Genomic DNA, 24,369 nt, shown 5'->3' on the forward strand with positions numbered 1-24,369 from the left:
GAATGACGGATTCCCTACCCATCACCTCTAGCTCCTGAACTACTTTTTATCTAGCCGGTATCCGAAGTCACAGCTTCAAACCCATATCCAGCAAAACTCCACTTGATTGCACATACTGAGCATGATGAGCTCTATTCATGGAACAGCAGGTCAGAAAACAAACCTATATTTGTAACAGAAATATAGTCCGTAAATATAGTTAATTTATACTCTTGCACACTGATTGGAAAGCTATTTTTTTTTGGGGAAGATGTCCTATAATTTTTCATCTCTTTTGCTTAATTTCAGTACCCAAATTCTCCCTTTCAGAATCTTAATATCTGAATAGCTCTTAATATCTTCAGCTAAACTTCTCTCTCTCCTTTTACTGTTTTCACAAGACTCTTTTTCATAGCAGCAACATTCTGTAGCATTAAAAGATTCTCACATACCGTGGCCTGTTCTTTCATGTTCACAGGCTGGTTGGAGCATATCAGTGCCATGACTGCCACTCCACACCTGCAGATCCTGTGCACAGCAGTGGGATCCTGGAAGTCACCTAGACAGATAAAGATGTCTATAGAATATTTTTGCTGATAGTTACAGGTCCCATTAGGGATAAAAGCTCGGCTTGATGAGGTGGCTTGCAGGCCCAGATACAGACAAAGTGCAAAGAATCTAGTCTAAAAGACACAGACCACACCACACGTGTAGCCAAATATGTAGTAAGAAGGCAAATTCAGTTATAACCAGTACTTCTGCTGTTGAATATTGGTCTTTGTTAAAACAAAACCAAAGTCTCTGGGACTAACAGTAGTAGGGGAGTCACCACAGGATGGGAGTAAACAAGGGACGAGAGTCAATTTTGTGTTGCCTCCTTGGTAAAAACATGGACATCTGTATCTTAAGGACGGATGTGAAAACAGATAAGACAATACTTGAACTGATAAACCAGCACATTGCATGTTTGCATGAAGAGGTAGACAACAGAAAATGAAAAAGCATCAGGCTGTCTGTTTCTGGCATTACTTCATTCAATTTGCCCCTGCTGATAAAGAAACAGAAGCATTTGGACAAAACAGCACAATATTGCTATCACTGTGACCACAGTACTGAACAGGAGCACAGGGCTCCAAAAGAACCACTCCTGCCTATGACTGAGCTTCCTCTGTCTGGTGCATGACTGCACCAGGAGAGCCACATGGACACTGAAAAAACACAAGGAGAGCCATGAGAACACTGCTGCCTAGAGAGGGAAATTTCTCCTTGTTTTTGGCAAGTCTCACATTTCTTCTTGACCATAGATGCTATGCTGAAACCAACACTCACCTCCAATTACAAGCAAACCAGCAGAACTTCCCAGTTCCACCGCTACCACAGGGAGACGATAGGCTAGATGTAAAAAGTGGACAAAAAAAGTCATCAATTTTTCCATGGTACATTCTAAGACAAATGCTGAACTGCAAATCGACAACAAACAATGAGAATGTGATGCATTTAAACACTGCTGAAGTGTAAAACTCAACAGAGAGGCACTGAAGGGAAATAGAAATTTTTTAAAGTTAAATTAACATATGCTGCAAAGTTCTTTATGCCATCTGGTAATAAAATCAATAAAAGAACAATATGGGAGAGTGAGTAAGTTCAAAAAGTAATAAAGAATGAGATACAGGCATATATATATATATAAAAATAAAAGATGGCATCTGTTATAAAGAACGAATGGAATCACATCTATCTCATACTAAAGAAATAAGAAACGACAGACTGAAAGCCTATTCTGATAACATACTGTCCTGGAAGCAGGCTATGCCAGGACATCTTAAAGCTTCTGGGAGACACAGCTGATAAATTCACATGATAAATCCAGTCTCCATCTGGCAGGTGAAAGAGCGTTTCTCTGTTCCAGGGCTAACCATCGATATGCGCGAGCTTGCAGTCTCCTGTCACAACTAAGTCTATCAGAAAGAACAATACCAACATAACAATACAAATGTGCAAATACTCATCAGCGACTAAGAACACAGCCTGGTCTCCTATCATATGCTGTCTTGCTGAAAACGTTTGGTTTCCATTTACCCCAGTAGCAGAGAGAATGGCTGTGTATCTCAGCTCCAGCTGCAGAACAGGAGTGACATGGCAAGCTGCAGCTCTCCTGGGTCCTCCTCACAGCTAATGCAAAAGCTGTGTTTGAAGCCTTGCTAATGGTCCATGAGTGCAGAGTGGTGTGGGGATGAGAGGAGAGATGCACAGAAGAGGAGGAACTGGATTCACATCTGGTGGCCTACATTTGAGGTCTAATTCAAAGCCTGAGCAGCTGAGTGTGGGTTTCAGAAAGGAGACGTCTCAATCAGGAGGATACAAGGAGGCTGAAAGGGAGGAATGATCCTTGGGATTTGCCCGTTGTCTTGTGTAATCTGGTGATTTTCTTTGAGTAGCTCCACATAAGAAGTTTTCTTTGGAAAGGGCCATCCATCATATCTGGTATACCGCTCTTAAACACCCTATGCATTTGCAAGAATGGAGAAATATATGATCCAATTTGAAAAAAAAAAGATAAAAAAATACCCATTCTGCCCCCTACTAAGTCTCCTATTCTCCTATTTAAATCCAGAATAAGGCTCCTGACTCCCACCAGGAACTACACAAAACAGAATACACGGAGCAGTATCTAATCCTTTCTTGACCAATTTCTTTTCTGCTAGATTACAGAAAGTATAATACAACACAGCCCTGCACAACTTTCCCTTCCCCTTGGTTAGGGTTGTTGTCACAAATTCGTGCCATATTTGTGCCTGTAACATGTCTGCCAGACCACTGTCTGTAGGGTCTGCAATCACTGGTTATTATATGATGTGACACAGCACTATGTAACATTAATGAGAAAGACAGATGCCAGAAGCAGAGTGAAAAAGTGAAGACAGAGCACAGAGCCATATAATAAAAGAAGCAGATACACTGAAGGCCTGTGAGGATGAAGAGTCAAGTTTTAGTACTGTTTTCTTTTGTGTAGATATGTTATGTTCCTCGGCGATCTTCCTTTCAGATGAAACCATCACCATAGTGAAGTGGTATGTCCGTGAATCAAACCACTCACTTCAGATCAAGCAGGCCACAAAGAGCCTTGTAGGTGACTGAAACCTTGAAGTGTCTCCCACTGCAGTGCTCAAGGCCTGTAGAAGCTGGTTCTTCCTTTGAGCCTGTAGGTAACCCTTTCCCTCAACTATGAGCAGCTTTTAATTTCAGGTTTATAGCATTATACAGATAGAAATAAGGTTCAATCCAAATTTTTGAAAGAAACTACATCCATGAGAGAGGTGAGGGTTTCTTAACCTCTACACACAGATGAACAGACTCCTGAAGAAAAACTGAATTCAATTTCATTCATTCAAAAAGCAGAATACAGTCTTTTACCTTAAGTATGCTGGGAAGGCAGGTCATCAGGCAGCAAATAAAAAGCAGCAGCATAGTGTCCAATGCCATGGGAGTACCGACTTCTCTTAATCTGACAAAGAACTGAAGATCAAACATCCTCTGATTATTTGTTCTTCTAAGAAAAAATGGTAATTGACTGAAATGTATACATGATAAGTAGACAACATTCCCACAGGAGATCCAGGATGACAGAACTCTGTCACATAATCAGCTGATATAAGTCCTTATTCATTTGTTTTATTTCTGAAAAAGACTCATACTGCAAAGCTCTCGCCCTCCATTGACAACACACAGTTTTAGTCTTTCTACCCCCCCCTCTTCTGCACTGTGCTTCACCATCTTTGAGCATGACTCTATGGAATAAATTTAACACAAGCAGGGACATTCTCAGTTTCCTTTTGGAAGACTGCATGCTCCAAGACTGCACCTTTATAATGTTTTCTCTAATTGCTCAGAAAGACAGGGTATTAATTCCAAAAAAGATCTAACACCTCACCTTAACAACATTGCAAAGTACTGTCAAAAGGCAAGGGACTTGTTTTATTCCTGGTGTTTCCTGTTAGGACTAGCTTCAAACCCTCTACCTTCAATGAGAGCCAAAAGGGTTTTGGTTTGGTTTTCCTAAATGAGCATTTCATTCTCATTGCATCAGACTCATTTTTAGAATATTCAAACGCAGCATCTTTGTCAGTTGCTATCATTTAAATTGAGGTTGCTAAGGAAGGAATAGTAGCTGCTTCTTTAAGCAACAGTAGGAAAAGGGGATGAAACAGCAGACAATTTCTTAGCAGAAAGAGCAGACAGAACAGCAGTTCTCTGCTGCAGCATTTCAAAAACACAGAAATGCCATTCACTACACTATTGAAATTTTAAATTAGGAAAACACAGCAAATCTATCTGAAATTAGCATATTTGCTAATGAGCGTAAGAAAATATTTTCCCTGCTCCTCCATCCCTTTCTCATTCTGTAGGTCTAGGTTCTTACTTTCCAATTGTAGGTATGCTTACTCTCTTTTTAAGGGTATCTGCCTACTTCAGAACAATCTAGGAACCAAAGAATCTCATTCAGAACCACATTAAAGATTGACAGCAAGGCCACAAGTTCCCTCTAACTACGGAGAGTATATATTTAGGTGTAGCACGGCTATTTACGGAGAGATTTGTCAGAATGGTCTGGGTTCTTATTTTTATTTAGAACTGAATGTTGTCTGATGAGATCACTGCTGCAAAGAATTTGGTTTTGGCAGCTAAAAGTCTTAGCTGGGGTCATTCCTGAAGACCCATTTTAGAGGATGGATTCAGTAGTCTCACAGGCAATTCCAGTGTGCTATTCTTAATCACATTCAATGCACAACAACAGTCCACTAACAAAGCCACCAGCAGCTGCATAATTTAGGTATGATTATTCTATTGATGAGATGACTTCAAGAGGTTGACTACTGCAAAACTATTTGTCTGTAGTCACTAGGGGAAGATATTAGAACAGCAGAGCTCCTCTGTGAAAATAAAAGGCTTAGGTCTTGTCCACACGGGGCAATTCAGGACAGTTTATTTGTGAAGCTTTCCTTTACTTTACTTTGTGGAAGTCCCTGAAAGCCAGAAAACCTAGAGAGAAGACTGAAGAGATGAAGTCATGACAGGTCTCCATTCGTCTTTCTGCTTGTCCAGGAGAAAACTGGGCAGCCACTGGTCCCAGTTGCAGTCACACTTGTAGAGTGCCTCAGGGTTAGAGAGTGGTATCTCGCCTGATCCGTCCAGTTCCCCAAGCATGAGAGGTGCTGGGGTATGGTAGGAAAGTCTGGCATGTGGGGGTCAAGTCAGCTGTCAGAGGCAGGCCTTGGTGAAAACACTCGTGGCTGTGCTTAGAGGGAAGTGCTGCTGGGCACCACAAGGGCTAAGAGGCCTGCTCGCCCTACTTCAGCCCTCTGTCCTCCTGCCTGCAAAGCGTCCCCAAGGCCAAGGCAATCCAGACGGGCAGGAACGTAATTTGGTAATTTAGTCAAAACGAACTCAGGTTGTCTTTTCCTAAAATATACTGCACTCTCCTAGACGTGACAGGACGAGGGGGAATGGGCGAAAGTTGCGACAGGGGAGTTTTAGGTTGGATGTTAGGAAGTACTTCTTTACCGAAAGGGTTATTAAGCATTGGAACGGGCTGCCCAGGGAGGTGGTGGAGTCACCATCCCTGGAGGTCTTTAAAAGACGTTTAGATGTAGAGCTTAGCGATATGGTTTAGTGGAGTACTTAGTGTTAGGTCGGAGGTTGGACTCGATGATCTTGAGGTCTCTTCCAACCTAGAAATCTGTGTCTGTGTCTGTGTCTCCTTTCTGCATGGAAAACCTCAGAAATACCAAAATTAGACTTCAGAAGAGTATAAAAAGCTCCCTGCTAACATAACGTGCAAATGGACTGTCACACTCGCTATGATCTTGGACAGCAACAAAATTAGAAAGCAACAGCAAATAGCAAAGAGAATTTCAGCTGAAAAATAGCAACGTTATCCTCTCTTAATACATATTGTTAAAATGAACGTTTTTAAAAACTGAAGAGATGTGAGCCCAGATGCTATTGCCGTATGTCTTATGCAGTTCATGATTATGAACAAACAACAGAATACGTATAAGGGAATGTAAAACAGTATGGATACAAGCCCAGCTGGTGTCCCCATATGCCTTATGAATTCCACTTTTAGGAACACAGCAGCATATAGCATTAGAGATGCTTCTTAAGCACCTTATTTATAAATAGAACAGAGCTGTTTCGCTGAAGTACACACACAGAAAAGATCCACAAGGCTTGTAAAAACAGAAGGTCCACCACGAATCATAAAAACAGACGCATGCAAAACCATTGAAATAGTTCAAACAACATATTTTTACTGGGAACCACTCTGAGGTAGAATCTTCTCTGAACAAGGGATGATGCTTGTTTGTCAGCCTCTTCATGGGGATTTTTCTAAAGAACAACCACCAAAAAGCCATGTTAGGTAGAAAATGCCAACTTACTTTCATTTGGACAAACTCTTCCTACTGAAAGTTTTTCAGGTCCAGAATGAATGCCCAAGCTCCAGGGCAGTGGAGCCACTGCAGCTCTGGGAGAGGTAAAAACTTGCCTCTTCTCCAAATCAATCAAAGCAGGGTCTGGAGCTTGGCCTGAGCCAACCATGATCTGGAACTTCACCAACAGGCAGCGGACACTTCTGCAATACAGCTCTTCCCCTCCTGCTTTTCAATTTCACCAGAACCACCTCTAAGGGAAGGGAACTGTGGGAATTCCTGGTTAATTATGAAAATACATCATGAAATGCAGTAGACTTTTAAAATCATCGTTTCATTGTTCATAAGCTATCAACCAAAATATATCTACAGCAGGTATCTCAAAAAATACACTATATATGATTGAAAAATTATTTTATTTAAAAATACATTATACAGCAGAGTGTCTCTCTGTTTTCTCACTGCTGGTTCACAGAGATTAAATGATAAATTTAACCCAAATATTTGACTGGGAAAGATCCTGAGAGAGAAAGAGACCAGTTACAAGCTGATGATATACAGTACACTGGAAAAGAGTCATCTCTTTTAACATAAAAGAATCTCTTGGTAATCTTATAAATCTGATAGTAAAAAAAAAAAGTAGGTTTGCTACCATGCAAAGATGAGTGAGGATTTCATTTAAACCTGCACACAAAAATCATTAGTACCTTGGACCCTAAACAGCTAAACTAGGAGAAGGGTAAGTGTGCCTAACACGGTGATACAAACTTTGGACCTACTACAATTTTGTAAACACAGTTGGTAGTCTAATAAAGGTAGATCTTCAATCACCTAAGTAACATTACTGTAGCTAAGGGCTCTATTCTAGGACTTTTTCCCCACTGATTTATTTCTTTGTTCTCTAATTCTCAGCTTAGCATGATGACTTCATGGGATATACTCTATTGCACTCAAAGACAACTTGGCCTTGCCCTGCTTGCCAAGAGATATTTAAGTAGTTGCATTTTAGTTAAAACAGAGATTAAAATAAAAATAAGAACTATGTGTTACTATACAGGAATGCATTAAAATTCAACATAGAAAAATATATACCCAATTCTACAGTCATATGTTTCAAACATCTTCTACCAATGATTAATGCACAGGAAATGCATTGAATTATGGAAAATTTAAGGCCTAGAATGCTATACTTGTTTCAACAGAGCACACTGAACATTACTGTTCTCAATGTGTCTATAGTTCTAGTGTCAGAACTGCTGCTGCCAGAGGAAAACTTTCTGGCAGAAGTTGAGAGTATCTTCAGCATCTACAAGATTCAAATCCATTTGGTTCTTAATTTTTATGGGACAACTTCACTATGAATAGTCAGCTAGGCTGTCTTTTCAAGGGGTGGCTCAATTCGATTTTTCACAGTGATAACAGTGATATGGTAACATCACCTGATGTTGAAGAAAAAAAATCTGTCAGTACCATAAAAACTGACAGAGGATTTTTTGCAAGAATATGGCCCTGAAAAGTAAACAGGGATAGAGAGATTCCTAGAGATAAATTCTGCCTGTCCTGGTCTATTCATCTGAAGTAAACTAATGCAGCCATTTCCGCTTTTCCGTGAATGCTCCAATGTGAAAATGGAGAGCAGAAACACTTTTGCACTTTTCCTCACTAAGTCTGTGACCCTCTTCCTGTCTTAGCACCCCATTCTCCCAGCATAATATCTGTGTGTACAACAAACATGAGGAGAAGATGCAGGCTTCCTTGAGTAATTTGTTTAAGTGATCTATGATTAGCAGGGCTTCCTATCAGATATGCTGAGCTAAGAATGGAGCCCTTAACCTTTCATGGGATAGCATTAGTAATAAAGAATATATCAATGATCAAAATTTCTATATTATTTTCATTTCTTTTAACCTAGATACATATATATCATTCAAGACATTCAAGAACTACAAAACAACAATTCAACTACAATTATGTCAGGAAAATATCCAAATAAATAAACTTTTAATTATGATACAATACTTATTACAGTAAAAATTGGCATTTTTTTTTTCTCTTCAAAAGCAGAAGCACCAGTCTTACATATAACATATTGTTTGAATGATATCTTACATGGAATACAGCGTAATACAATGTGCAAACAGCATTTTCATACAGAACATAATATTTTCCTAGTTCTTATACACTAAAACCGCCTCAAATGGAAACAAGTTCATGCTGAATTAAAAATGCAATTTTAAAAATCAAATTCAAAACAAAGTATGAAGTTCTGTTGGAATAGGTGCATGAATCATTAAAAAACAAGAAGCCAAAATAGGGGGTATTGTCAGATAAATATAATTAGTGCTCAGTTTGTCCCATTCCATCAAAAAGTAAATAGTTAATATTTTTTCTAGAAAGTAAAGTGACGTTCTAATATTTAAGAATTCTTCAAAATGTAGGTATCGTTTTAATGACGTAAAAATCAAGTCAGAAAGAGGACTTCTAAAAATTTCTTATTTCTGATACACTGCAATTATCGTGAGTGGGCTGTGAAAAGAGATGAAGTCCAATGGAGTGAATATACATCAGCGTCAACATCATGTGACTTCTGCAAAGGCCGTGATGTGGTTCTGTGAGTTAAAGGAAAAAAAAGAAACAAATAAAAACGCAGAAACCACACAGGTAGACATCAGTCACCATTGTGAAAACTGTTGCACCTTCTGCTTTAGGGACAGCCTTATGCTTGCAGAGTACTGCAGGGTGATTTAAATAAAACTTTTTCATTGCAGTGCTCTCACTCACTCCTATAGCCAAGTTTTGTTACATGCTGGAAGACTGTATATGTAACTACACTGAACAAAGCAATTAGGTGTGATGGTTCTACAATATTTTAGTTTTACGTGTATTTTTTAGTTAAATAATGTGACTAATAGAATTAGCTGTAGTTTTGTTGGTAAAATATTCGTAATTGAAAGCAAAATGAAAATGACTGTTTCTGGCAGATTATAATATTCTATTTCAGTGTTAAAACAATTTCAATGTTGCTTTTTTTATTTAAAAAAATGCAAATTGCTCCCCATGAGCTCGATAGCATGGAAGGAAGTAGCGAAGTGCTACAACAGAACGGCACTCAACAGCTGAGAACCTGTATTCAAAGTTTCTTCAGAATCACTAGTGGCCTCTTCACTTGCAATGTTAATCTATTTCCTTCAACAGGACAATCCTTATGAACTCAAATATGTGTCTCAGGATACTACATGTGACTCTGCATAGTAAAGCTGTTAGAATCCCAAAGAGCTTTGCTGCTTTTTCTTGCTCTAACCTAAGCAAGTGCCTCTGCAGAAATTTGGTATAGGAAGACTCAAATGTATAGGAATATGCAGGATCCAAAAGAACCATATGTTGCCTGCAGGTACACAGTATCCTTGATTGCCACCAGTTTGGTCTTTTTGTTTGGTTGGTTTTTAAACATGCAATATGTAAAAGGAATAAAGGGTGTCTCCATTTTAAGCCACATGTTTCTTCTTCATCCCCAGGGCACCCAGAAGGAACTGCAACCACACAGAGCACTGCAGACCTCCCTCATCACCTTCCCTCTTCACCTTCCCTCACTGCCTGGAGCAGGCCAAAGTCAGGAGAAGAGAGGAGGCAGCCGCAAGTTGAAAAGAAAGCAGGGATTTAGATAACTGTCAGAGATTGGGATATACCTCCAGTTTCTTACTTAAGGGAAGTTGTTCTAAGTCCCTCAGAAACTCCCACACCATAGAAAGGGCTGGAAAGAAACACTGGCCACCACACAAGTTTATATTTCTCAGTTCTTCCTTGAAATGTCTGGATATCTGTCCATCAGTCTGCAGAGAGCCAGGGGGAAGGGGGACGAGTGTCTTCGATTTTCACACTTCAGAAAAGAATCTACATGCAACCCCGACCGGGAGCATGGGAGAGCTGCCTCTTATCGCCCCTGTCCCTGCATGCTGGCAGCTTTGCTCCTCTCCCTGTGCCATGACCGTAATGTGGCCAGGAGGAGGAGCTCTTTTTTTTTTTTTTTGCTTTGCGTACTAAAGATTTTAGCTCTAGAAACATCCTTATTGCATTTTGTGACAGCTTTCACAAGTGAGGAACACCAAATACTAACCATGTACTTTTTTTCTCAAAGCACAATGAATATATTTTAAATGAATAACAATGATTAAACCATAGACAGCAGATTTTTTTAAAAGTATTGGGAAAGCATGCGACATTCTGTGAAAGTGTTTTCAGTAAACAATATTAGACATTAGTCAGTGTTTACAGATTTTGACACTGAAGAATAAAAGAAAAATTAGATTTCCTAATTGGAAAATAAAACATAAGCATTTCAAAGCATTTCAGTTGTTGGCCATCTTCTGCTTCCAGCAGAGGAAAGAGGATGCATTGGGCAACCTCCATGAGTCTGGAATTACTACGAGGACATTTTGCCATTTTCTCCATTGTATTTAGTTTATTTTTCATTTAGATCCCCAAATCATCCTGTCAACTTAAGCTAGCAACAGTCTAAAATTGTTCACTTTTTTGATAACCAAGATAGTTAAAAATGAGGAATTAAAGAAAAACGTATTTTTCTTGTTATTTATACTAATTAATTCTTTCACATCATGTTCCTTTCTCTAAATGGCATACATTTGCCAGTGATGCAGGAACCAAACGGTCTTTTGAGTGCCATTAACTCATGGCTTGGTAACTATTTCTTAAGAAAGGTGAATGTGGTTCTCACTGCTGCCATCTCTACTTTCAAAATGGGCAGGTCACCATCCATGGAAGCATATGCAAAGCACAGAATAGAATCACACAGAAGAAAATCCGCCTTCCTCAATAAACTCAGAGAGAAATGCTAAGTTCCCAGTCAGGAAGCAATTGATTTGGACTCTAGTGAAGATTTGTCGATTCATTTCCAATAGGTTCAGCAGGATGATGCATAACTAGATCAAAATTAATGACTTTCTAATGGCAAGAATCACCGATATTGATTCATGGAACTATGTATTAACGCTTTTTCATAGGTTACCTTTTCATGCAAAACTACAAATAAGCTTTGCTGAGACAGTTCAGAGGAAAGCAAACAAACAAACCAGCATCCATCTTCTGCTCAGATGCACTGTGACAGAGTTCATTGTGAGATACTAATCACTGTCAGCCAAAGATTTCCACAAATGCAAGAGACAAGAAAAAAAAAAAAAAAAAAAACACTAAAGACCTCAGCTTCTCCAGTTTCAAGGGACATGATTTCACCTACAGCACTCAAAAGAATTAGAGCATGCTGAGGGGCTGCTCACAAGCAGCAGTTTCACAGACAGGCACACCAGATTTTGTATTATTCATTCTAAATTGGCAGCATCAGCTTGGTGTCAGCACCGCAAACAAAGCACGCTTCATAACCATGCTCTCATACCACTAACAGAAAAATGAAAGGCTAAAAGGCTAAGCCTTCAGTGCAGGTTTCTGGGGAAAATTATCCATATCTAGATAATGTTAAATAATTGAAAAAGTCCATACCAAGTTTCTTTCTGACTTGCAGTTTTCATTATATTTAACATTTTTAATCTGAAAATTCTGTTCTGTTCTCATTGATACAATTATAAATAATCAGAAATAGTCATCGTCTTAAAGATTCTTCTGTTTTTGAAAACAGGAATATGAAAAATTGTTTGTAGTTCTTCATGCAGTAGGGTTTGTTAATAGAAAAACAGCACTGTAGTAGTTCTGGCAAAAACAGTAACAACTATATTTTAGTTACCATAAAATTCTCCTGGTCAGCAAAGCTTATTTTATGCTTTTACTGGACAAGCCATGTTTTTAGAGAAAAGAATGCGTTCAAGTGAAATTCCCCATCTAAAACACTGCAGACCTGCACAGAACGCTGCCATCACACATTGTTTTAATTCCATACACAAACACTTAAGTGCACTCTTGCACACATGTTTATTGCCTTATGTGAAGATGGTCAAAATGGTTCATTCCTGATATCCAGGAGAGGAACCTAATGATGCGTGCTTTGAAGGAGTTTTGTTGCAAAGGGTCTTCTTGGTTGTTACTAATACCTTGATACTTTAACACCTACAACATGTATATTTCAGGAGGTCACACTGAATATATTGTTCCATTTCCTATGTTTAAACATTTTATTTGAAAGTTAGATGTTGTGATCACAGTTTGCATTCAAATAAAGATAATTCTTTTACAATCCCCTACAACCAGATCGAAGCAGAAAGATTTGTGTTCACGTCCTACTGAAGTTTTTAAGATTGGAACAAAATTGCTTAGCTGCCTCTCCTGGGTATGTGTTTCTGTGTGTGAAACTGTTTTATTGTGTCTCCTTTAACATAACGTATTATCAAGAGAACCACTACGACAACAGAAATTTGAAAACCTGCCCATAGGCTAATGTAAGCACATGAGCTCTTGTCAAGCTGTCCTGAAATCACACATGCATGTACTAAAACACTGCCTGTAGGGATACCTACATACATTTGTGGACACAAAGCACAGCAGTATTTGGATACTTCTCAACTAAAATATTTTGGAGCAATAAAAATAGACACAAACCCTTTCTCCCATTCTATCATAGCACAACGACCTAAGACATCCTCATGTTTTGCATTTAGCCTGTGAGTTCAGTGACGAGCCATCAGTCTCACTAGAGAGCCCCAGGGACCAGATCAGACTCCCCTGCCACGCTGCACGTACACAAGCACACACACCAGTGAAAGATCCCTTAGTACCAAAATGCTTAAGACCTCTGTATCTCATGAACAATCAAGTTGGAATAAACAGAAAACACATTATAGAAGGAAAAAAGCTCCCACAGTTTTGAAAGTCTAATTTAAGAGGGATCCAGGACAATATCTATACTTACTACAATTAAAATGTTTCATCTCCACCATAACCTTTGGCACATACACAATAGAACAAGAATTACGGTGCCAAACTCTATAAGACTTTTGAGACAATTAGCCCTGACAATCACTAGTAATTGGTATGATAGGCAACAAGAATGTCATATATTGTGAGAGGAATTCCAACTACTTATCATCACTAAAACTTAAAAGTGACTGTGTCTCAAAAAACAACCACCACCACCGCTGGCCCATCTGTAAAGGTAAAAAGACTGTAAACTACCTGTTTCTTGTTCACAGTCTGCTAGAGAGTCAGTCCCACGGGTGGAGTACAAGCAATCTCACATGGGTGGAGTACAAGCTATCTCACTGTAAAAAAGAGTGGCGGTTGTGCCTGGGGATGTGGTTTAGGCATTATTGACAGAAGTAACACTATGAAGGGATGCCAAGCAGAGGCTTTGGGGATAAATTCAGCTCAGCAGTTGAACATAGTACTGTGCAAATAAATAATATCGAACAGATGCAGAGAGCACTGTTGATCAGACAGTGATCTCATGCCTTAGGAGATGAATTATAGTGCCTATCCTAACCCAACACTTTCTTTTTTCTTCTTACCCTCAGAATTTTATCTACTGCCTCAATTCATCCTAAAATGCTCCATATTTCCTTTGTATTTGATTTTTTCAAAGGTAGAATACCTCTAAGAAAAAGTCTAGCATGGTCAGCAGCTACAACAAGACATGTACCAGCCTTCTGTAAGCCCTAGACAACTTCAGGTGACTTCAGCATAAACAATAAGGTGTCAGTCTCCCCTGAAATAGGGAAAAGTTTGTGACTGCACTGGATGATGGTGGACTTTAAACTCTTCTGGGTACCACCCAGAACATCTCTATTTCCCAGGAACCCTTATAACAGAAAAACAAGTGTCTCTAACCTTGACTGTGGTGGGAAGAGGGCCTCCCCTCTGTAGCAGAGGGCCTGCTCACAAACTCAAGTTACTTTACATGAGATGAAGGTCAGAGACAGAAGAGAAAAAAGAGCAGATGGGTGAGTGATTAGGTTTCTTGGCTTTCAGTCTTTTCATTAATTCCATGGATGAATGTAGTTAAGGTGAAAGCAATAAGTCTGCGCTGCTGAGCCAGCTCTGGCAAGGATTCTTCAAGGAGACACTCTGCAACTGTTTTATTTGAGTGCATAAGAAGTGGGTACCCATGCAGAACAGCTTCATCATCTGCATGCACCACAATTAAACAGAAGTGTCATGCAAACAGTGATCTACCCTTAACCAACAGAATCCCAATTCAGAATATTTCAAGTACACATATTCCTGCTTAAAGTGCACTTCATATGTGGCTCCTGACCTCCACCAGAGCTCAGACAGTGGCAGCACAGAGAGCATGCCAAGCACATTGGTTCTCCAGCAGGAAAGAAAACAAAACACTGCAACAGACAAGTAGCAGATCTGGAAACAGAAAAATAAAGTGTTTCCAGGTCTGTGTATTATGCCATGTACCATGTGCTTATTCACTTGTGGGTGAATTTAAAACAATCGCAATGAGAGAGGTCCCATCTGGTACGGATTTCTAATGAAGTCATTCTTTAGGACAGCATCTTCAAATTGCTTATTCCCAAATGCCCATATGATTATCATTTTTAAATACCAGTAACAGAGCTGCATTGCTTCATCCCAGCACTCCTTTAGCCCATGATAACTTCAGTCAGTCAGGATCTGTTACTCCTAATAGCTAATTTATGACAGTAAGCTGGTTTTAATACTGCCACAGGAGCTTGCAGACTGAGAATAAAGAAAAACATATCTAAAATATGCCAAATAGGAATGTATACACACTCAGAATGTGGAATTAAAACAGCCCTAACTGAAATACAGCGAAAACTAATTTGCACATGGCAAAATATAAGTATCACACAAATCATCCAGCACCAATCTCTTTCTAGAGGAGAATGAAGAATGTAAAATAAGACAATAGTTAAAAAGTAAACACTATGTTAATAATTCTTCCAGTAATGGTAGTTAATTGAGATGGCTCAGTTTAGACCCTAGTTTCATATAAGTATTACTCCTAGTGACCTTCATTTAATAGGGTCTGGATTATATCCAAAACTTTAGACTAAACATTTAAACAAAAACAAAATGACAAACAAACAAACCACACCTCACCACCTGCAGCACTCAGGAAAAAAAAAAAAGTAGATTTCTCATCAATTATTTGCTAATTCCAATTCAAACTTTCTGAGGGTGGAAACAAGAAAGCATTTCCTAACACAAAGTCTCTACATAATCATCCTCCCATCTCATCTTCTCTGTCTAGAAAGAAGAAATGCTTTGCAACAGAGAGAAAGATGAAGCCATATACTGAGATCTCACCAAGTGTAACACCTTGCTGGCAGTCCCCTGACTGAAGTATCTAGAGAGAAGTCCCATGAAAAACAGCTGCCCTCCACTGCCATGGGAATGAGCGTTCACAGGGAAAGACTCCCATTCATATAATACAGTTCTGGGCTGTTTGCAAATGATAGAGGTCATCCTCAAGCAGGGCAAATATTATTCCTGCAGCCACCCTTCCCATAGCTTTCCCCACATTGTCTCAGTCTTGCCTAGGCCTAGTATTAGAAAAATAACATTGTTTGTCATGGATAAGAGGGTGTCAAATGAACTAGGAACACTAAAATAACATGAGGTCTTTATCCCCAGAAAATATAAAAATAAAAAATTCAGCAGCCTGCTATGATAAGTAGAATCTGCAGAGGATATACATTTATGATCTGTGATGGCTTTTGAGCTGCACAAATGTTTTTTTTTTTTTTTTTTATTGTAGGAGAGCCTAGCACATAAATAAGACACGCTTATTAATATGGTATGTCTTAGGCCAACTGACACCTTGTTTCATTTTGACATTTTACAGGGAGCTTACTGAATGGACTATTTTGAAGATACACACTCATCATCTAAATGCTTGTTCAAGCAAATGATATTGTGACCTCCTTATGACAAAATATCAGCAGAAGTAGCTTAGACACTTTTGGTTCAAAAAGGCACCTTAGATTATTCTGATAAGAAATCTTTCCCTTCAAGGAAATAAATAACAAACCTAGGGCTAGCAGCAATTCTTATTAAAGGACAACTTCTACCACTTTCAAGTGACTAACCCAGTCTGGGTGGTGGTTAAAAACATTTCTTCTTGCTTTAATATGAAAAATTATCAGTGGTAATATGGGTTTACAAGAATGCTGTAGAAAAATACTTTTGGTGCCCTAAACAGAGTAGAATTGTTTACTATCTTGAAACATAGGCATAACAGAAGAGATTTTAATGACAGGTAGAATCATTAAAAAGTAGAACTGTGTTAAAAATTTGCATTAGTAGCTCTAATTTTCCTTCTAGTAAAAATACCTAAAATATTTTCTTTATTTGATTATGCTATTTCAGGGCTTGTTTGCTCAAAGAATTATTCAGATACAGCCTTACCTAACATTTGCGTAGTACAACATCATCTTTGCAAAACCAGAAATTTTTATTACAAGAAACAAATAAATTTTAAAAACAGCACAGTACTTACTCATGCAAAACATCGTGGCATACCCAGGAGACTATTGCTAGTATGTTCTTACCCAAAATCATATTTTTGAGTCATATTTTTTAAAAAGTCAGACATTACCTTTTCTAAAGGGCTTTCTACTCGGGGTATGCTGATCATGGGCATCTGGGCCAGATTATCCATATGAGAACGTTCATGTTCTGGCTGACGTCCTCTGAAGTTATTTACCACACAAACAACCTAGAAGGGATTAGAAGGTAAACAGAATAGCTAAGGAGCAACTCATTTTTTCAGCTTTGATCATGACATCCATAATTAGGCAGAACTGACACTAGCTTTAGTCACAGCTTACAGTAGAAACACAGAAACATGAAGTTCATGTTTTACAAAAAATTCTTAATTAATATTTCATAACAAAAGATTTAAGTAATTTTTTTGATACATGCATCATCACAGAACCAAAAAGCCTTCTTAAAGCAAATACATTACTGAAGCTAAATAACATAATACTATTTATTAGCAATTTATATGAATGAACGAACATCCAGAGCACGTGCAGCAGAATATGGTAATAACCTTAAATGCCTTTGAAAGGCCTGTACCATCAAAGAATGGTACAGAACCCTTTTGACCAGCAAATAATTTCTCAAATGGAGAGTGAGAAAGGGAGGATAAGAAGGCAAGGATCACTGAATGGTTTGATCTAAACTCCATTCCAGCAGCGTAGTAGTGACTCACATAGACATTTAGGAATGTGGCATACAGCAGCCTGTTCAGGTTTCTACTAATTCAGACACTCAGCCGAGACAATGCTTGCCAACTGTATTATTTTCAAAACACAATTAAATTTGATGTCATGTTACTTAAATGAATTTATGCAATACAGCACAAAATATAAGAAAATGTGCTGGGACAGATTTCTTTTGTGCTCTATTTTATAACTTTAGGGGCACAAACACAATACAAAAACTTAAAAATGCAAAAACAAATACAGCTCCAGGATACCTTGTGTTGAAGGAAACAACTGGAAGTGCCAGAAAGTATATTTTAGAGAAGACCTAAAGCTGCCCTCACATTTATCAGATGAGTGAAAATGCCCACCTCAGCCATTCCTGTGTGAGTTCACAGCCAAGGCCAATCTTGAGACCCAAGATCTTGAGATCAAGATCTTGAGATCCCAGAATCAATATAAAAAGAAATTTCATGGGGAAAAAAAAACAGTTATATTTCAAAGTTATATATTCAGTACTAATACAAGGTGTCAGACAGACAAACTTGCAGGCAGTAAGCAGGAGTGACTATTCCATTCTGTAGTCTTACACTGAAGTTACTGGTGAAGGTGATAAATAGATTAATGGCAGCTCTCTGACACTGGTCTGTGACTAAAGATCTGGTATTGCAACACAGCTCCAGAAAAGGAAGAAGCTAAGCAAGAATTTTTGATTGAGAATAACTTAGAATTTCAATTTAAGCCTGAATTAGTATGAAAAAAATTCAAAGGGAGCATGAAGATTACTTTAAAGCCAGAAAATTATTAACTTATTCAGTGTAGGTATCAATTCAGTGTAGGTAATCAATTACAACTTATTCAGGTGTAGGTATCATTATACTGCATTTAATGCTTTATAAATTAAATTATGAATAGATGTTATTCTCAGGGATATGTAGTTGCTTAAAGTAGGGCTTGATGCAAAAATTATTGGTTGAAACTCTGTAGTCTGGTTTACAAGAAAGTCAAAACAGATAATTTGATCAACCCTTTATTTGATATTTCTGAATGTATGTAAATATATCTAAGGAAATTGATAATTAAAAAACAGAATCACCTCTTTGTCTGAAAAGTCAAGTTTACTAATACTTACTAGGAGAAACAAACCAATATACTGATATTTTTCCAACAGAAGTGACACAAATATGCACTTACCAAAAATACTGCTATAGATATTCCAATTACAAATCCTGCTATTACATCTGACCAGTGATTTCGATACTCTGCTACTCTGTTGATTCCAGTAAGGAAAGCTAAGCACATTAAGCCCAAACACAGAACAGGTTTTGCAAGCCTTGTTCCTCTGGCTTTTACTGTGCTGGTGATATACATCTGAAAAGTAGAAAGGAAGAAAGTTTAAGACCGATTGACAATATATTCTACTAATTGGTGAAGAGAATCTCTGAAACTTGGGGAGTGGGATGGTATAAAGAACCAAGAAAGTAAGAAAGTGTAACACAAGATAAAGTCTTCACACCCTTTTCTCAGAGGAAACTCTTCTTACAGAATAAGAATTAGACCACAGGAATTTTATGGCTTACATGAACCTGAAAAGCCCCCAAAAGAACACACAAATTAGACAATTCTATCCTATCGTTCTCAATTTATGCATTTATTTATGCAGAGAAGTAGAGAGAGAGACTGACTTTTCATTACCCAGTGTTAGCAATAATAGCAAGAGATCTCTTGAAAGGTGCTACATCAAAGCCTTGTTTTTACTAGCAAATGCCTTTCTTCCTCACACATGGCTTCTCCGTGTTATTAACTAGAGACTTCACAGAATCACAGAACCATCTAGGTTGGATGAGACCTCCAAAATCATTGTCAAAAAGCAATGGAAATTGAACTAGATATCAGCATCTACTCATATAAACAAAATGTAATAGCTTCAACCAGTGCTGGATGGATACATCCCCATACCTCACAGACACTGACTGAAGATATTTAGTACTAATTCCCCACATAAACCAACCTAAATACAGAAACTTTTATACAAACTCCAAGAAATTGAGATATCTAGCTCTCCTCTGCTTGCCGTCTAACTGTCCCTGTGCAGTAAAACTGAATTAAAAGCAGTGCGTGGTAATAGAGCAGCTCTTCTTCCCTAAGAGCAGGTGCATGAAGGACTACAGGGTTTAAGCCAGAGCTTCCCAAATTCTGATGACCCAATGGGAGAAATGAATTTCAAAGCTCTGAACTTCCATTCTCCCGTTTAATCTTGGCGTTACGGCTGTTTGAACGTTTCACCCTGAAAAATAATACTTCAGATGAATAGGTTTTTGAGGGGGGAAAAAAAAAGTATTTACTTTCTGTAGAAGATCCTTTTGCAGCTAAATGACCGAAATCCCTAAATCCTTCACATTTAGACAAAGCGCTATAGTTTTAGGACTGAAGAATAGAAGTTTCTTCGTGGGGTTTCACTAGAAACTCGAACTGTGTAATGTTAATACTTTGAACTGCAAAGGGAAACAGATGAATCTGCACTAACAAATTGGTTCCTTTCCGGCTAGCAAATGGGAAGCCCTTTGGCTTGTTTCTCACTGTCTGAAATTTCATCTGAATTGGCTCACTAACAAGTTAGGCACTGCTGCAATAATCTAGTCAAGAAAAACATTAGAAAGTGTGGTTACAGTTAGGGTAATTTAACTTCCAGGAAGTGGTCAGAGCTTGTCTGATAAGAACATCTGCCAGTCATTTTGTTCAAAACACTAGAGAAATAACCAAGGCATGGGGAAAAAAAAGAAAAAAAAAAAAAAACAACACATAAGCAGGCAGCTTAAAATCACAGCAGAGTACTGCAACGCACGCATTACATCATCAATGTACCTTATGTGACAAACAGCAGACTAATAGCATGCTTTCTACTAGTGCAAACAGTGCAAAGTTTTGAAAAAAAAAGAGAGTTCAGGGTTGTACTTCCAACCCACAGTTACCCTTTTCTCCTTCCTAGTTCATTTAAGAAATAGTGTTTCTCCCTTCGCTGATTATCCTTTCAATCTTAGCTCCTTAATTTTTTTTGCAAACTCTCTTCTTCAGTGAGTTGCTCTTACCACGTGGAATGCTGACAAGATAACTGCAACTTTCATCTCCAGCTCTTTAGCCCCAGCAGTTTCCTTCAAGCTACAGGGCAGTGCATGCTAAGTCACCCAGCAACCTTCTCTTTGAGCGAGTCTTGCTGTACTTGTGGATACTGCCACTGTTACCCACATTAACACTATGTGTTAGAACATCTGGTGCTTGAGAAAATAGTCTAGTATTTTGAATGCCCAGGAATGATACCACATTTCATATATAGCTTGGGTGAAGTTGACACAGAAGTCGGCAGGAAGCTATCCTGCATATAATTCTATTTTGGGGAATACACTCAAAATGACTACTGAGAAGGAAAAATCAGCTCAAACCAAAAAGGTGTAATTTGTTTAAGGTAGATCTTAGTGATGTATTTCAGTTCTGTAACACCTAGTCATCATCCAAGATGATGATCTCAATTTTTATGAAGTCAAAACACAATGTAAATAGTTGATTCTTCAGTACTTCAGTCAAACTTCAACATTTTTAATACAAAGCTGAAGTGAAGAGTGATCTGCAGAAAATTCTCAGAAACTCTTTTTACAATAAGCATGTCCTTCAAATTTTTACTCAGACAAAGCACTCAGCAAGCAGAAACAACTGCAGCCTTATCCTGTGCCTCATGTGACTAACAAAGACCGCATTTGCTAAGTCCCTTCCTATGCACACAGGCAAGATTGCCATGCCCAGTCCATTATTCACAATAACCAGAGGGATCTGCCAGCACAGGTACCATTTTTATCTTTTCTTTAAAGGACAGCCACCAAGATATTACGGACAGTATTCAATTAATCAAGAGAAACAGGACAAACTTCCCTTACTGGAATATGGCATTGACAAGTCTACACGTTTTCAAAGCTCTGTATAGGAAACACTGAATCCTGCAAGTCAGGACTCACAGACGTCCATTTTTAAACTTTTCCTCTAGTAGCTCTAGTACTGTATATTAATCAGTCAATTCAGTCAAAGATCTGATATGCATTAAAAATAAAATATAATTAAGTAGCTTTCTTCTTCTTGATTCTGGAAGAAAAGCTCCGTACACAGACACAAACGTAGCAAGGTCCCAGACTTCCGTTTTAGTTAGAGTGGAGCTAGTCGTCAGGTTGGGCACACCAGCCAGGAGCAGGGTTAATCTTCCTGTCTGATCAATTGAGACTGAGTCCCAGGAAGTGGGGAGGCAGATGCCCTCCATGCTTGCTGTTTTGGTTCCCCTTGAAGCAGATGGTCAAGGAGTACTGACAAAGGGATAAACCAGTCTGTTAGTGGGCAGAGAAAAATGACTCATGAAGCAACAAGCGGAAATGGGAGGAATCACTGTACAGGCACCTGTCCCAGGCAGCGCTCCAAATAAACATGACCATGTTTTGTTTTGCCCTTATAGTGTACTAGCACTAAAAGAAAAAAAAAAAAAAAAAAAAAGACTCCTGCAAGTAATATAAGTTATAGATCTTCCACCTGAGGAATGCACGGTTTTCAACATTTGTCACAGCTACAAGAAAAGAGATAGTAAGAGATCAAAAACATGGAAAAGTAGTGGGCTAGGCTGTAGTCTGCAACCAAGTTCAATGCTTAGTTTGAATCCTGCCTGGTAATATAAAAGCTCTCCACCTTCCTTGATTGGAAGGAATTATTGGATCAAATTATTACCAGAGCAAACCACAGTCCTATCCTTAAAATCATCTGGGCCTCACTGCAACCAAAACTGCCCACTGAAGATTTTTTTAAATTTTAGTTCTTTTGAAGACTTCTCCAGTTGTCTTGATACACTTAACAGTAATTATTGAAGACCCTTGGCGAAACTTGGGTTTCAAAGTCAGAGGCTTGGGTTGGCAAAAGGAAAAGAAAGTTCTTGAAATGCTGGAACTTACTATGAAGTGTCCCACTAAGAATTCCCCACAGTTGCACTTTTAAGCAACTGGAAGAGGTATTCTTCAACTTATCAAGACCATAAGATACACCCGAATATTAACTAGAACTAGTTCAGTCTACAGAGGTCATTATCTTGAGCGACTGAATTGTAATGAAGAACTGACTGAAAAGAAATCTAGATAAATCCCCAAACCAAATCGTAATGTTACTTTGCTATCCAGTCTGAAGCATCCAATATATGAAGAGCTGTACAATCAGTGTCAGTGGATACTTTTACTCACTGAGCCATATACCAAAAAGAAATTCCACTTTCCTAACACTGTCCCTGAAAAGCTTCCAAAATCCTTTAATCCTTCAACTTCTCAAAAAATAAAACAAAATAAAATAAATAAAATTAAGAAGGCAACAAGAAACCAGACTCCAGGATTCTGTTGCAACTCAATACTCCCTTAAAGCCTATCAGAGGCCCATCATGACCCTGTCAGCTACCCATAGAATGGGAACCAAACGGACACTTCAAGAAAAAGATCTTCAGAGATGAGCAGAGACCTGCACCTAAAGACTGGATCAAGGAATGACACTGGGCAGAGTGTCATCATCACGTTGCCAGCACTGTAACCCAGACTGCCTTGTTGTCTTTTCCCAGTGACTTATAAACACATTAAACAACAGGGATGATACAGCAACGTCCAGAAGCAAGAACCTTGCAGAACAGAAGACCAAGGTCCCAACAAAAGCTCTGCAGATGGGAAAGAATTATTTGTCAGCTTCATCTGCTAGCCGTGCCTGAGGCTGTAGTTGTGGCTAGGGGTTCACAGTACAGAGCAACAAGAGCAGCCCGTGGACCTAAGGGCTATGTTAATTATCAAAACATTAAACCTGCTCCTCTATCATTACAAATCCAAAGCAAGTCTGAAATGTATCTGATAGCATCAAGTTCAAAAATCATGCTTTGGATAGGTTAGTTGCCTACTGCTCATCCAATGCAGTAAGAAAAAGCAACATTTTGTAGAATTAAACAAAATTTGTTTTAAACTACAGCCAGCAACGATCAATCCCCTAGGTTTGCAGCAACAAAGGACAACTGTTAGTCATAGTCTCATATTTAAATCCTTGGGAATAGATTGACTACATCTTCATAGATCACTTTAAAATCCTACCAAAAAAAGACTCATGACTTCTCATTTTTGTGTCAGTTGTGGAGAAAAAAAAAAAGTATGTGCATAAGGGCTGCTTCAAAATATATCTCTAATTGTCCAGGCTGTGTCAGCTTATGCATATTAAAATGTGCCTCATACAATTATATTCTATTTAATAAACCCACAACGTTTGCCTCAATACCTATGTCAGCAGATGTTGTTCAGCTGAGAAAGGGTGAATTGCAATGCTGATAAGAAGTGAATGCTGATGCAGTCAACTTATTATCCCAACTCCAGCACACACACACACACGAGATCTAAGATGAGTTGAGCAGACAGCTAAGAAAATATCCAGCCAGCTAAGGTAGAGATTTTGGAATAATTTATGATAGTTTATTATGAAGATTTTGGTACACTAGGGATAAATAAACCTAAAACTCTGAAGAAGGTAAGTAATGGATCCTTGAAAGGATTTGGAGCAGGGTAGAGAAAACATCTAACCATAGTGCTGCCATTCAACGTTTCAGCTGCTGAGTCTCGATAGGTCCTGAGAGAAAGCAATGGAGACAAACACTACAGAGAGGCCTAAATATTAGCAGTACAGTTGTTTGCAAAAGCCTGTACTTTCAGCAGGAGGGGAATTCAAAGTTACCATAGCAGCCACCCACTCACAAAAGAGGGGAGGGGGGGAAAAAGGAAAAC

The 24,369-nt window shown here is 38.6% G+C and overlaps 1 protein-coding gene across 2 annotated transcripts in view; it reads right to left on the minus strand.

Moving 5' to 3' along the window:
• Positions 1 to 24,369, minus strand: part of PLPPR5 (phospholipid phosphatase related 5) — an 85,583-nt gene that overhangs the window by 35,563 nt on the left and 25,651 nt on the right. Inside the window, exons 4-10 of one of the 2 annotated variants that reach the window (XR_007708594.1) lie at positions 18,743 to 18,919; positions 16,939 to 17,058; positions 6,420 to 6,689; positions 3,394 to 3,495; positions 2,059 to 2,483; positions 1,309 to 1,371; positions 432 to 538 (exon numbers count right to left, since the gene is read on the minus strand). Coding sequence is in view for 1 of the 2 variants with exons in the window: in XM_035537294.2 (XP_035393187.1) it covers positions 8,987 to 9,019; positions 16,939 to 17,058; positions 18,743 to 18,919 (330 nt within the window). In the remaining variant the exon portion in view is untranslated. Of the gene's footprint in view, positions 1 to 431; positions 539 to 1,308; positions 1,372 to 2,058; positions 2,484 to 3,393; positions 3,496 to 6,419; positions 6,690 to 6,811; positions 9,020 to 16,938; positions 17,059 to 18,742; positions 18,920 to 24,369 lie in introns of those variants that run through there. The other variant, XM_035537294.2, reaches the window with a different exon arrangement.

The sequence above is a fragment of the Cygnus atratus genome, chromosome 8, assembly GCF_013377495.2.
Source record: "Cygnus atratus isolate AKBS03 ecotype Queensland, Australia chromosome 8, CAtr_DNAZoo_HiC_assembly, whole genome shotgun sequence".
Lineage (NCBI taxonomy): Eukaryota > Metazoa > Chordata > Aves > Anseriformes > Anatidae > Cygnus > Cygnus atratus.